This window comes from Dicentrarchus labrax, unplaced genomic scaffold (assembly GCF_905237075.1).
Source record: "Dicentrarchus labrax unplaced genomic scaffold, dlabrax2021, whole genome shotgun sequence".
Taxonomy (NCBI): domain Eukaryota; kingdom Metazoa; phylum Chordata; class Actinopteri; family Moronidae; genus Dicentrarchus; species Dicentrarchus labrax.
Window position 1 is genome coordinate 19,756,120 of NW_026136706.1, and position 15,226 is coordinate 19,771,345.

At 39.5% G+C, this 15,226-nt stretch overlaps 1 protein-coding gene across 4 annotated transcripts in view; it reads right to left on the reverse strand.

Annotated features, from left to right (window-relative positions):
• The window catches only part of il1rapl1a (interleukin 1 receptor accessory protein-like 1a), a 155,890-nt gene that overhangs the window by 10,795 nt on the left and 129,869 nt on the right, over positions 1–15,226 (reverse strand). For all 4 annotated transcript variants that reach the window (XM_051403838.1, XM_051403837.1, XM_051403835.1 and 1 more), the window contains 2 exons: positions 5,063–5,195; positions 411–556 (listed from right to left, as the gene is read on the reverse strand). In XM_051403838.1, coding sequence (XP_051259798.1) covers positions 411–556; positions 5,063–5,195 — 279 coding nt within the window. The remainder of the gene's footprint in view (positions 1–410; positions 557–5,062; positions 5,196–15,226) is intronic.

The following is a 15,226-nucleotide window of genomic DNA, read 5'->3' on the forward strand; positions in this document are numbered from 1 at the left end:
ACCCCTATCACATTACAGATAGTCATTTGATTCATTATTAATTTAAAAATATTGATAAGAGCAGCTTTAACCCCTTTAACCTCAATGAAGCCGTGAATGCTTTGCAGCCAAACTTCAAAGCACACACTTTTGAATTAGCGGAGATCCTGGAGTTAATATGTCAGGCTGAAGTTTGAGGAAATGATATACAAGACATCTAGAATATATCCATTTGATGAAATGGTGCAGCCTGAATGCTTTAAATAATTTATTTATCATATAGCTTTAATGAAGATTTGGAACAAGCTAATACAGAATATATATGATAGTGTTAGACAGCGAGGAATAATACGTTTTCCAACCTAAAACCCACTTACGCGGAAATACAATGCAAAAACTGGTTGCAGTGGGAAATGTCAAAAAGCCCTTACCCCGTCTGAGGAGCTGGATGGTAGCTTGGCGACGGCCGTTACCATTTTCCACATAACAGGAATAATTTCCCAGGTCCTCCTCCTCCAAGGAGTCAATAGTCAGGGAAATGGCCACTTCCTGCTCACCAAGATGCTCCTTGACAACCCTGCAAGACAAACAAAAACTTAATGAGCAATACTTTTCTGCAGCACCTGTTTTGAAAACATTAGAAGGGAAATAGCTTTTATTTAGCACATTCTTATGATCTGTGCTAATGTACAAGAACATGTAATCAGTGCAAGTGAGTGTGATGGGGCTTCAAGATCAACAGTGCACAAACATATTGTGTAACATTTCACAAGGGTTAAGCACTAAAAATGCATGTGAGCAGCGTGTTTTCTGTACAACTGTACCTCAATGAAGCTCCTTTTCGTTACTGTAAGTACTTCATGGTATGTAAATTTCTTTCTCTCCACTCAAAACATATGAGAAATGAAAATCAATAAGGGCTCTTCCTCGGAAGGGTGTGTGTGTGTGTGGGGGGGGATCAAATACTGGCAATCAGAAGAAAATCTTTTTATAGCGGATGCCATGGTAACGGAGAGAAGGAGAGAAAGTAATATTCCATAAAGTAAATGAGTGTCCCCCGCTGGGCTGGTTGAGCCTGATGGAGGAGAGAATGGGGAGATAATGCTCCCTCATACCTTAGACACACTACTTAGCCCACTTTTACAGCACCCTCAGCACAAATGACACTTTGGAGGAAACAAAGTGCAAATGAGAAAGAGATCTCCTCTGTTTGTATGTGTGTGTTTGTGTGTGTGTGTGTGTGTGTGTGGGTGTGTGTGTGTGTGTTTGTGTGTGAGAGAGAGAGCATGTGTACGTATCATGTACTGTATGTGTGAATAACGGCTATGTGTTGAGAAGGAGGAGTGGGATGAGGAAAGAGGGGAGTGAGTGTGAGTGTGAGTGTGTCTTTGAGTGTGTAGGGGGATAATGACTCTGTAAAGCATCTCTCTTCTCTCTCGCCTTCAAGCCGATAAACTCCACATAAGGACAGCTTGTTGGGGAGATTTGGCATCAGTAATTGAACGTGTATCATGGGCTTTGCGCGGAGAGGCAGCGCTGATGATATTTGTAGTTTCAGCTGAGTTTGTTGTGCAGTGAGGTGGGGGCTGGGGCGCTGGGAGAAGGAGGCACGGGAATAATTCATGTCTCTCCAGGGAGTGGTGGGTACTTTGAAGCCTCCAGTTTCATATTATCACACTATATGAGCCAACACAGCTCGGTGGCACACAACCTGATGAATAATGACCAACACTGTTCAACCTGAGCCTCAAATGGAGATGATGAGGGCCTGAAGTTAGAGCAGCTGGATAGAGCAGATGAGAACTGACTGACAGCTCACACACACACACACACACACACACACACACACACACACACACACACACACACACAGCTGGGCTGAAGTGTGAATTTAAACAATACCTGTAAAGCTGCATCTACTGCAAGATATTGATGAATCAGATTAAATAAGTGTCAGATTTGTAGAATTCATTGTAAAAGTGCAAATAAAATCCTAAACTTTTCTGTTGAGCGATTGAATTTATCAATATAGAGTTAGCAGAACGAGTAAATCACAAACGTGTTCTCAAACTATGGCTGCAGCCACATTTTCTTTTCAATGTTATCTCCCTTCCTCATTAGCAAAACCTCTGTGTTTGCTCATTCAGTGATCAATTTCCAAGGTATTCATTCCTTTTATACATTAAATTCAACGTACACCTGCAAAACACCAACTGAATTGGGTCAATAACATATCGATCACCCTCTTCATTATGCTGAGCCAGATTTGTTTAGCTAATTTATTAATCTCTCCACGCTATGCTAATGTCCAGTCATCCATGCTATGATAACAACAATAGCCCTGTCCCGGTGGTGTAAATGAGAATTTATGGGCTCGGGTTACCATAGAAATGAACTCCTCCAAATCAATAGGCTTGGAGTTGGGTAAATAAATGCCTGCAGAAACTGTGAGCCAAAGGTATGAGTGTTCCTCTCTATGCTCAAGTTTGGCTGCCGATGCATTAGTAATAAAGCTAAAAGTGTGTGGGTGCCTGCCTGAAGAAGAGAGGTAACCAATAGTAACATGCCCACTGTATCATCTGAAAGGGAGACATGGCTGCAGGGTAAGCACAGATTTGTTCATGTGTAGTTTCTCCCATCCTTTCTCTCCATTGCTCTTTGCCCGGTCCGCATCTCTGGCTGACTTTATGGAGGCAAAACCGAGGCACTGGCTCGATGCGAAAAAGCTTACGGTAGCAGCATCAGCAACAGAGAGTGGATGATCAAATACATTATTGATCCGCTGCATGAAATATTGGTATGAATTATTGAAAAGATAACCCCATAGCCAGTGAGTGGGGGAATCCTGGTGTCAGGGAGTAATGGAGGAAGAGGGAGAGAGAGAAAAAAAGAGGAGGAGAGCTGTGTTGGTGGTTAAAATGAGATTTGCTTCTGTTGTATGTTCATATCAGTGCACAAGCACACTCACTATCACAGATGTGTCTTCTCTACTTTCCTCCTCAGTGAGTTTTACCATATTTACTCTTTCCACTCATTCCCCGTCTGCTCCCTCTCTCTTTCTCTACCTCTCCCTCTCTTCCCATGCAACCCCTCCTCCTGAGTTCCCTGTGGCCTATCTGCATGGTGCTATAGGTGGGTGCAGCGAGGGAGATAGCGACAGTGGCAGCGGTGTGAAAAATGGCGGTTGTTAACCATCTGACAGGGCTGTCTCCCCAGAGCTGCAGCCTCTCCAAACAGCCCTAATGGGAAACATGCACATGGACCAGGGAATGGACTTGTTTAAATGTGTTACACCACTAGGGGGGAGACACATGGAAATGGGCTTGTTTTAAATGTCTCAGACAGAAAGTAAGGCTTTTTGGGCAAATTTTACAATGTTACCTAGAAAGTAAATAGAAAGGAACGGCAACTTAAATTCTTTTTAAAGATGTGTTAAATGTTCAGCACATATGTCCTTGGTGCAAAATGTTAGAAAACAAATACATGTATGTGGACAGAAAGCAGACATGGACATGCAAATGGATATTCTGTCCTGCAGCTGTTGAACAGAAATTGCTACAATGCTTGCTATGGAAATAAATGGTTAGACAAGCGAAAAAAAACCCCAAATTGGATCCCATGTAACAACTTGCAGTAGAGACATACTTTCTAATAATGTGCCCAATACAATAATACTGACATGAATTCCACGATTTCTCCTCCCTTTTCCTTGCAAGAGAAAAAACTACAGTAGATTTGACTGCTTTGATCGAAACATAATAGGGTGGCCATTCGTCTGGCTTTAGGCCGGACAGTCCGGCTTTCAAACACCCTGTCCGGCTGCAGGCGCAGCCTTAAGCCGGACACTCATTTGTCCTCCTTTTGAGAAAATAACAAAAAAGGTCCGCCTTTTGACACATTACCTCGTTAGTTTAATACTTATTGGCTAAAAATGTGTCAGACTAAGTAATTTCATTGGTTACATTTTCATGTGACCTATCAACACATGGCTAATTTTAATATTCAAATGAGCCATGTGTTGATTGCAGATCACCATAACATAATGCCAATTAAGTGTCACTGAAACTAAAATTGAGCCATGACAGATTAGTGAAGATAGTTCATGGAAGGCAAGAGTTTAAAGGACAGTACTTACATAACAATGGCATAAGCTACCAGTTTCAACTAATTTCAGTATGAAAACATTTAGAAGAGACAGATTTAGCATCACACACAATTCAGCACCTGGATTGTTTTCATTGTTTTTCAGGGACTGGTTCAAAAACTGTCTTTGTTGATGGACACAAGGACAATTGTACGTACCTGATTTGAGTCAGCAGCAGAACAACCAACTTTTTAATCCAAGAAACAACAAAACAGAACAGTTTTCTTTTCTCATTGTACAGATTGTACAGATTTGCTGTTTTTTTTGGTCTTGACTTTTGTCTTGACTTTTCAACAGCATATTTGGTAAACGCAACGAGGCACTGCAGAATACAGCACACTGGCACCAATATGGCAGCATGTTGTGATGATATAGTATTTAGCCATATTGAAGCAACAATGTTCAAAATTCAAAGTTTGCTAAAATATATTTGTCAAAGCTTTATATTGTACATGTGTTGTGTGTGTGTTCCTATTCACTCACACATACAATATGTTGTGATATATAATTGATGATTATCTTGCTTTGTATGTGATGTATACAATTCTATTGTGCACAGTGTAGCGTATAATAGGTTTCCTGTTTCCAATTGCTTGCTAATGCATTTTGACAGGACAATAATGTAAGTTAAACAAAAAACAAAGGTGATAAAATGATTGAATAAAGATTTAAAACATGCTCAATGTCCCTGCATGATGTTCACACCATAGGAAAAAAAAGGAAAAAGAAGAAGGAACCTGCAGCTGCTTGAAAGGCAGCAAATAAATCTCTGGAAAATGGTTGCTTTAGTGTATGCAATTTGAAGTTAATGGGCTAAACCATGCAAAACCTTTTGTATCATCCTTTATTATTTTCCAGTGAATTTATCTACATAGGCTATTAATTCCTCATTACTACCACATCCAGTGAAATGATTTCAACTTCTGCAGTGTTTCTTACTTGATGTCGCTTTCCTGGACTCTCTCTTCGTCCAAGTCCTCTATAAACTTCTCTCCCTTCATCCAGTAGATGAGTGGGCTGACGTCACCACTGTAGCCGAAAAATGCCCGGCAAGTCAGGTTCAAAGCACTTCCTGCAAAGACAGAAGATAACAGGCTGTCACACTTGAAAGGCTTGTTAAAAAGGTACTTGTTTCATGCGCACAGTCCAAAACATATTGTACTATTACCAATACCATTATCATTTCTATGCCTTCAAAGTCAACATCAACAGAAACACTTGATGTTATGTTGTTGGTGATGTGTGCATGCACAATTCTGTGTAATTTGTCCATCATACACATGTACTGTAAGCCAGTAAACCCTCTTGCCTGCACTCAGACATACAGACATGCACATATACGTGCACAAAATTAATTTCAAAAGTGGTTGCGTGAGAGAACATGTAAGCTGGACACTCAAGAAACTTTGAGGAATGTACAGATCATTGAAAGAGACAGAATTTTACACAGAGTCAAGGGGAAACTATTTTTGTATGTGAGGAAATGTTTTTATGTGCTAATGCCAATAGCACACACATTCAGTATACTGATCTGAACCCAAGTAAACAGTAATGAACACATGAGGGCACTCAAGAGCTTCCCTAAAACCTCCCTCGAGACTTAGGGGGAAAAGAAGGCAAAAGGAAGTGAGAGGAGACTGACTCTAATATTATTTTATTTAGAGCTGCTGCTGGGTATGACGAAGGGTCAGGAGTCAACAACTGCAGCTTGCTGAGAGTTGATATGTGGAAGAAGAAGTAATTGTCACTGAGGAGCCAATAGGGCCTTTTGTTCAATGAATTGATGGATTATCTCTCTGGTTCAACAGAGAGGGCAAGTATTCAAAAGGAAGAACACGGTGATACTTCATGCACCATTAAAAACAAGTTTTCTTTTAAATCCATTCAGATAACACTGGTGGTTATTAGTGTGCAATTTTAGAAAGATTGGAGATTCAAAATCAGGGGTAAAAAGAGGAAAATGTAATCCTAATATTACATGTAGCACTGGTATGAACTGATTAGAGTTAGCATAAAGAAGCCCTTTTTTACCTCGTGCAAGACCTTCAGTGCCCATTAACTGTGCATGTATTAGGCCGGTGAACATAAAGAAAGAGCACTGTTGGCATATACTATGCACATGTTTATTTTGCATTCCTCTGAAGTGGCATTCGCAAAAGGCCTGGGGTGTAGCAATCACATGCTGCTGCCTCAAAGCAACATGTAAACAACACACTGATGAGGGGGGCTCATCTGAGTGCAGCTGTATGCAAACTGTATGGTGGAGGGAACGCTCCTCTTGGGAGAGCCAATGCTGTGTCTGGCTTCGAGGCATGTGATTTGGGAAGCACTGGGAGAAAGGCATGAAGGGGATAGGGGTGAAGGAGATGCTTTTCCCTGTTTTCACAGCAGGATTTATGAGCACGAGTGCAAGGTAAACTGTACTGGTATGGGGCGTGTATTCATTAATCCTGCTTAGCATACGACAGCACCATGGACAGCTCCCCACAGTCTAGTGCAGGGAATGGAAGGCAAACTATGGTACTTAACTACAGCTTCAAAAATAATTATGTTTGTCAAATCCTCTGATACAGTCAAAACAAAGAAGTCATTGCAACTGCTCTAGTGGATATTTCACCAGGGTTTCCATTTTTATTTGACCTTTTGACCCATCGCACTCGTCTTCACAGCAAAATCGGGAAGGTTATCTTTGAAAGACTGTTTGTGTTTGAACTAAGGCCATGTATCCTCTGTGCGCCTCCTGCCCACAACCCAAACCCAGCTTCAAAAGATTTCAGTAGGTCACTCTCGGCACAAGGAAAGTTTTAAGGCATGCAGGGAAGGAGGATGGGAGGACAACCAGGAATGAACTGATAGTGCTGTCTGTGAGGAGCAGTGGCTGACATTTCCAAAGTTCAACAGCCACTCTCAGCTTGGTATTTGTGCACAGCCAGGCTCTACAAAGGCTACACGCTGTACCTACAAAATAGGAACCTCCTGCGTGTGATTACACACATACACACACACCCACACACAGATTTCGGTGCAGCAGTGCTTTCCTGTACAGCCACACTTAATAATTTGTAGAGAAAAGTTGCAAAGTAACCATACTGTGCAAATTACATATTGTACAACTGTGGATCTATCCGAGACAGATGCAGCACTTCCCTTTTCTCCCGTTTATAAATCTCCCCCGTGCTGTTAGTTTATCCCACAGATCAATTACAAACTAGGAATGTCATGCTGCCGGCAGCCGCTGCCTGGAGAGGAAGTCTCCACTGAGCTCCCTGGGAATCTCAGGAAATTGTTGAAGGCCTCATGCTGTCTCATTCTAATCCAAGTGCAGCACTCCCCCAAACTCCCTCAAATGCTCTTACGGCCACCTTTGTTACTTCTTCCTTCATTACAAACACTAGTGGGTAGTGACAAACCTGCAACATTATCATCACATTTAAGGATGCAGTATGGTAGCTGGACACTGTGTTGTAAGACAGTGGCGATTCAGTAGTTTTTGCTCCCCCAGCGTTGTTTTCTATTTCAGATTAGGCATTGCCATGTGAATAGGTGTCTCTTTCTCTTGCCCTGCCCACTCTTCCCATTTATTTTGTATTGAGATGATGTCATACATAAAAATAGCTTTTCTAGACTCAATGGAACTTTCTATTGTAACACACAATCTTAATCAGCAGACAGAGTCGGCAGACAGTTTCAAATTTCCATTTCTCTGAGCACTTTAAGCACTTCTTGTCCATGTTGGCTTAAAAGTGGAAATTGAAAGTTTATTCTTTAGAAGAAAGAATGCAAAATAAGGAGGAATATATTTGAGACTGTTTTGCCAACAGTTTTTTTTTAAGGTAAAAAAAATAATCTCAAAATTATTATTTTTAAAATATAACATCCATTGACTATTTACAAAATAAAGAAAGTGTGCCATTCAAGATGGTTTGTCAATAGATTTGCAAACAACTGAGAACTATGGTGAAAAAGATTTCTTTGTTGCTGTCATAGGGATAAACTGGAAGCACAGCTACACCGTACCTAGGTCTGTTAACAGATCCATGGTCACATCACGTCCTCTGCCTACATTAAACGTACATTCACCTCCCTTGAGCCCTTCTTTTATTTCCATAACATTACAATGTACAGTTGAAATGTTAAAATAACATATTCTCTCATTGTTGCATATACAGCATGTGACTACAGCTGCAGTTTAAAGAAAAACACAATATTTGCCAGGCGTAGACAGAGGATGGTTTAATATTAAGCTGGCATGACTCTGTCATTAGCCTCTGAGCCAGCAAACTACTATGATGTTGAAGTTTGAGCAGATGGTAGGAAGACTATTAACCAGGAATGGAACAATGAGGTGAATGATTTGCACACTATCGAGTTACGGAGGAGGAGGAGCAGCTTTTTAAATCCCTCTGTTCTCTCCTGCTGTCAAACCCCACAGCAGTGTCATTATTATTATGATCTATTATTATTCTCAGAGCCGTTTGTAACCCTTGGTAACTCACAAGAATGGTGTCTGTGTTGACTCTAACTGATCTTGAGGGTGAATTATTACTGAGACGTTATTGTTTTTAAATGGGTAACGTGCACGGACAGACCTCAGACTGAGCAGACAGTAATCAGTCCTAATGATGTTGCATGTGTGTAGGTGGATGGGTTAAGGGACCACCTTCAGCGTCATAACGGAGGAAACACATAGACTTCTAAAACTTGGGTAATTAAAGCGTGGTCCATTTTCAAAGAGGAGTACAGTAAGTTTCAGGTAAAAGCATCACAGCAGGTGGAGAAAACCAAATAAAGCTAAATTATGACCTTGGACTCCAGAGAAGCTTTTAAGAGAACAGCATGAAAAAACAAGAACAAATAATGTTCCAGCAAAACCTTTTACAGGCAAGCTTCACATTTCTATGATAACTTGTATTGGCAGCTGCAGTTAGTTACAGGTCATGTTTTTAAAATGTAAAATTATATTAAAATATTGTTTAATTTCCTTGCTTCTCTAAAATAATTTGGATTTAGATATTAAAATGTCACCCTGTTTAGTAACAAAGCCACAGTCACTGTCACGTTATTTAATGTGGCACAAGTGCTTGCACACACTGCCTCCAAAAGCAATTTACCCAGATAAGCAGTGTATATAACTATTAATATACAGACTATTTTGAACATTTGCAGTGTAGGAGACATTGAAACCCACACTGATAAGATGTTTTTGTTATTGTTGCGATTCACAATATGATAACTTTGGAAAACATCTATTTTAGGGCCGCAACTAACAATCATTTTCATTATCAATTAATCTATGTATTACTGTCTAGATTAATCAATTAATCATTGGGTCTAAAAATCCATTGAAATTTCCAATGTGATGTCTTTAAATAGTTTCTTTTTGTCTGTTTAGCAGTCTCAAACCCAAAGATATTCAGTCTACTATCACATAAGACAAAGAAAAGCATCAAATCGTCACATTTAAGAAACTGGAACATGGTCATTTTTGGCATATTTGCTTGAAAAATTACTCAAACTATCACTTGATTATCACATTTTTGTGCATGATGTTTTTACTATGATAATCCTGAAGTAAATATGTATATAGTGATACCCCTACTTACAATAGAAAGTACAACATCAGCTCAACAAATGTTGACACAGCATGCCTTTAATACACTGTTAACAAAACAAGTTGAAGCAAATAAGACTTAAGGTGCCAACAATATTGGTTTACATCTACATTTACTTGCCCTTGTCTCTGAGGATTATACCAGTCTTTTGGTAAAAACTCAGAAATTCAAGTCCATCACTGTGTCATTTTTTGAATTTCACAAATAAATGTGCCATTACAAGACTTGGCAAGATTTGGTGTGAAAAATATCCCCCGCTGACTGAATGTGTGCCTGTACAAGCTCACAAGAGCATGATTAAGTGTTTTCATGAGTGTGTGTTTCTTTATATGTGCAAATCTTTGTGTGTTGTTTCTGCCTTCATGCATGCGTGGGTGTGGAACAAATCCATGTAATCTGAGTGATTGACATACTCCCCCTGGCTGAGAGTTGGTCACAGCGCCTGATGGAAATGAGATTTAAGATCCACCCATTCTTTGATTTCTGCCCAGAGTCTCTTAGAGTCTTATAGACTTCCACACAGACTGAATATGACTCAAACTCAAGCCAGAGATGAATACTTGGTGGAGGACAGTATAATTTGAAAGGTGTATCCCTAACCTCCACAACACCGTTTTCTCATAGAAGGTTTCTTTTATTGGTCTGTCTGAGACACTAAAACTGGAGTTACTATTTGCTAAGACAAATGGGTACTAGTGTACTGGCACAGTATTTCAACAAAAGGTTTTGCTTTGTAAGCATTTAGCAAAATAAGTCACACAAGAACCGTCAGAGCGTCATGGGATCTGTAGTTTTGTATGCTAAAAAAAACAAATCACTCATTAAACATTTTGAGAAATAAGGTTATTTGCTGTGTTTGCAGTCTGCATGGTAAATGTGAAGCTACTGCCAGCTGCTCGTAAGGTTAACTTAAAGACAAGAAACAGGGAAATAGCGAGCCTCTTTCCAAAGGTAAAGAAACCTGCCAACCAGCACCTCTAAAGTTAGCTATTTCACACTGTATATCTTGTTTGTTTTGGCGTAGTGACTTCCTGGAGGTTTGTCATCACAGTGTGGATGCCAGGCAACCAGTGGAGAGTCCTTCTTGCATTTAGGTTTTTATACAAATTAAACAAACAAGACATAATGTGTTGCTCTTGAGCTGTACAGATGGAGATGTTACCTTTGAACAGCAGGCTATCAAGTTTTTTTGCAAAGTTAAAGGACTACAGGCTTTAGCTTCACATTTTGTGTACAGACCTGGTATAGATCTTCTCATCTAACTCTTGGCAAAACGCGAACACACAAATAATAATAAACAAATAATTAGATATTATTTACGTGCCTAACTATTCCTGTAAAGAGCAACTAACAGCAGTCTTTTAGCTTTGGTTTTGCTATTCTTTAATGGTTCAAATAATCACCTAGTTTCAGCTATGTCAAAGTGTACTCCATGATGTGTGAGTACACAGCGACATCACTATAAGGTGATCCAGACTTTCAACCAGAGAGGCCAGTGAATCACTGCTTTTCACACAGGAGTTAAATTAGTCTTTAAAGTGACGAGCTGCCCATTACACAACATTACAATAATTTGGCAGATGCTTATGTCTAAAGTGACTTACAATAACTGAATTGCTTATTGAATGCACTTACAATAAGTGCATTGATACTAAATAAGGATGTACACAGAAAACCACATCATGCCTTTAAAGAGAATCATAAAAGGAGCCCTTTATTAGAAAATACATTCAGCAATAAAATCTAGTGAAACACAAGCAAGCCCTGAAGCGGGGCAGGTCTGTTTATTGCATGGTCAGATGAATGAATGAATAAATGAATGAATGATTGAGAGACCAAGAATAGTGATCGAATTTAGAGAGACTATAAAGTGACGAGTGCTACACAGGGTCATGAATTTGATTTGCATCAACCCATGGTGCATGTTTAGCTGATTTCACAGTATTTGGGATAATTTGGCTTCACAGAGCTGGCACTCAGACTCAGACAGAGGAATACTTTCCAAGCCAGAGGAGAGGAAAATAAACCTTGCACAGAAAACACTCTGCAGATGCTGTCCAAATTCAGCACAGATGCATAGCACACACAGTGAGATTGACAGATACGTAGACAGAGGGGCAGATGAATGAACAGACAGGCAGAAAGAAAAAAGAAACAATAAAACCATGCGCATACAAACACGATTATAAATGAACAGACACACACATGCACGTCAATGTCATTTCTGTCTCATCTCTTTCTCCTAGAATCCACTGAATAGGCCTGTTGTCTTCCACATGCCACAGCTCGGAGCAGAGTTGGTTTGTGTGTTTCTCTGTGTATGACAGCCACCACCATGTTTTATTTGTGGAATAAGAAACAATCTGAAGTGCTTTTTGAATAAGTCATAGAGTGTGTTTGATGTTTCATAACACACTCTGAACTTCAGTGCAACCCAATGTTCTCTTAGTGCTCTATTTTCAAGGCAGGGCGAAGTCTGGCACAAGAAGCGCTACTGAATGTTGGTGTTTTCCTTACCCTGAAGTGCACTTTGCTCATTTGTTTGATTTTCTTTGCCCAGTGCAGGTAGGAGGAGAGGCACAGTGAGTTGGGAGTACCATGTAATCCAAGCAAGTTGAGGTGTTGGTATTTTGGTAACAATGGGCTATGACAAATATCTATTAAATTTTCATCAAAATAACACTCATTTTGGAAATTTCTATCACACGTGTGCCTCCTAATTCCATTTTTGACTCACACTTGGAATTTCCCCATTGTGGGACAAATATAAAGGAATATCTTTTTGTGCCACCAAAATGCAGTACCATTATGTACAATGATAAGTTTGAGTTGCCATGATGAAATTGTGCAGAACAAAAACAACCACAAAAATAACCACATCATCCCAGCATGAATGTAAAACATTTGACTGCCTGTTCCCACCAATCTTCTCTCTGTGGGCTCTGTGGTAACATGATGTTACCAAGGGAAACGGCTGTGTGCATCATCCCACTTTTTCCATATCTTCTTGCAAAAGCACCGCTTCTTTTTAAAAAAGCATTTTTAATTGCAATATGAAAAATAAATGGTCAATGGTGAGACAAACTGGCTTTGCGATTAATCTTGTCCATTACAGATTTTCCAGAAAAAGGTGTTTGCCAAACTACAAAAAAAAGCTTAAAAAACACATCGACTCATCCCATCTCATTAAAAGAAATTGATAAACTAAATATACAAATTCTACTGTACAAATATATGTAGTTTCAAAACTACAGACTCAAGCCGACTCTCACTTTCAACTTTCAAAGTTCATTCTGAGTGTACAGTATGCGCACTGGAGATGTCAAGTATGTCAAGTTTTCACTTGTGCTTGTGTAATTAGATTTTTGGGCCACGATGACTGGCTTCCACTCTGGTTGTGATGTCACAAATTCTTGCCCATATGTGCATGTCTCAAACTCACAGTACAGCAGGCGAATGTGAAAACAGCTTTCTAGTGACAAACTCACAACATACTGTGCATCAATCTGTACAGTCAAGGTCAAACATCCACAGGAAGCGACCATAAGAAACATAAATTATTGAGTTATATTTAAAATAAATAAATAATTACACTACTTGTTATGAGAATATCTAGCATTATCTTTGGTCTTTGTTTTTGCAACACTTAAACCAACTATTTCTTCACTTGTATTAAATATTAGTCTAATTATTTAAATGACTTATTACTCATTTTGAATAATTAAAAATGGAATTACCAACATTTTAGTTGCACATTATTTTTATTTTGGTGTTCCCACTTATAATGTCCATGGATGTAAATGCAGTTGTGCTTCATTATACAATCATGCCCTTTGCCTCATGAATAAAACATGGCGAATGGGCTCTCACTGTCCTCACATATATAAAATTAAACTTAAAAATCATCTACATTTGATACTATGTTTGTGTTGCTATATGTTTGCACCTTGCCATTGTGTCTCTACTGGATAATAATCATATTTTTTTCCACTGGAAGAACCCAGTCAGTCTGCTCTCCATTGTGTGAGCCTTTAATTCTCCTGTGTCATGAACACTTTGTGCTAGTTGCTGCAATTAAGCAATTATATTAAAATAAGAACAGAATAAAACTGAAATGTAATTTTCTATCCCTTTTTTCTATATATGACATTCCCTTGATGCCTCTACTTAATGACAGCCAGTTGGCGTCCATATTGCTTTAGTTGAGACTTGGTTTGGAAACCAGGAGGATACAAGAATAAGCAAACCTATCAGATCATGTTGGCAGTAACTTAATGGTGTACTTAATGGTGAAAAACTCTATTCTTTAAATATCAACATATAATGAGTTAAGAGCGCAGTTCTTATCTTTAGTTTATCAAATGAGAGACTTTAAGGCGAGAATGGGACACGTTTCTCATTCCATATAACCCTAAAAAAAGCAGAACAGGAGTTAATGTACAAGGCTGTCATACAACAAAAGCCTAATTTTATAGCCTTTACAGCCAAGTGACTTTAGTTTCAGACTTTGGGTATTTTAAGCATTAATTAAAATGGCCAAAAGTGCTCCTGTGTGCATATATACTGTATTTGTCTGTGTGTGTGTGTGTGTGTGTGTGTGTGTGTGTGTGTGTGTGTGAGAGAGAGAGAGAGAGAGAGAGAGAGAGAGAGAGAGAGAGAGAGAGAGAGAGAGTGTGTGTCTGTGAAGATTTCCTGTGGATATCGCTGCAGGAGAATCTGAAGTCCTGTCAGTCATGATTCTTCCCCCACAAGGTGTGAAACAAGCATAAAAAATGGTGCACATGGTACTGTGTAATCCTTTTTCTGCACACAAGAAGGATAAGAGGGCGACAAGACAAGCAATAAATATACATGTGTAGCTTTGAACAACAAAATCTTATAGCGATATATTTTAAGATATCTTAAGCTTGAGTGGTGCTTCATGGTATATTTGAGATTACTTTCCATAAATGTGTCTGTGTGGGTCTCAGTGTGTGTTTGCTCAATGTAGCAAATGTGGATGGATCCATCTGTGTGGTTAAAAATGGATGGATCACTATGGAAAGTGGCAGTGAAGACTGTCCCCGGTGCATGTTGCATGTTATGATAAATAAATTTTATGTACTGTAGTCAAAGCAAGAGAATGAGATGAGTCTCGCGGAGGCAGAAAGTGGTAAAAAAAAAATGGAGCACTGAGAAACGACGTCAGACAACAGCTGTAGCCAGCATCAACAAAATCCCCTATGGATTCCTTGAAATTCCCCATTGCTAAAAATATCCCACTTCTTTGTCCAGACTCATCTCTCCATGTAAGGGGCTCCTTCAGAGAACCGTAACTGGGGAGACTGAGGAGGTGTGTTTTGTTTTCTGCCTGTACCAGGAGTGAGGTGTTGAGCTCAGGAAAGTCCAAATCTGTCTGTCAACAATCCTTTTCTTTAGCCGCCTGCAGGTTACCATGACAACGCCTACTGTGCTGGATAGGAGCAGCTCTGCAGGCTCTGTCAGGACAGAA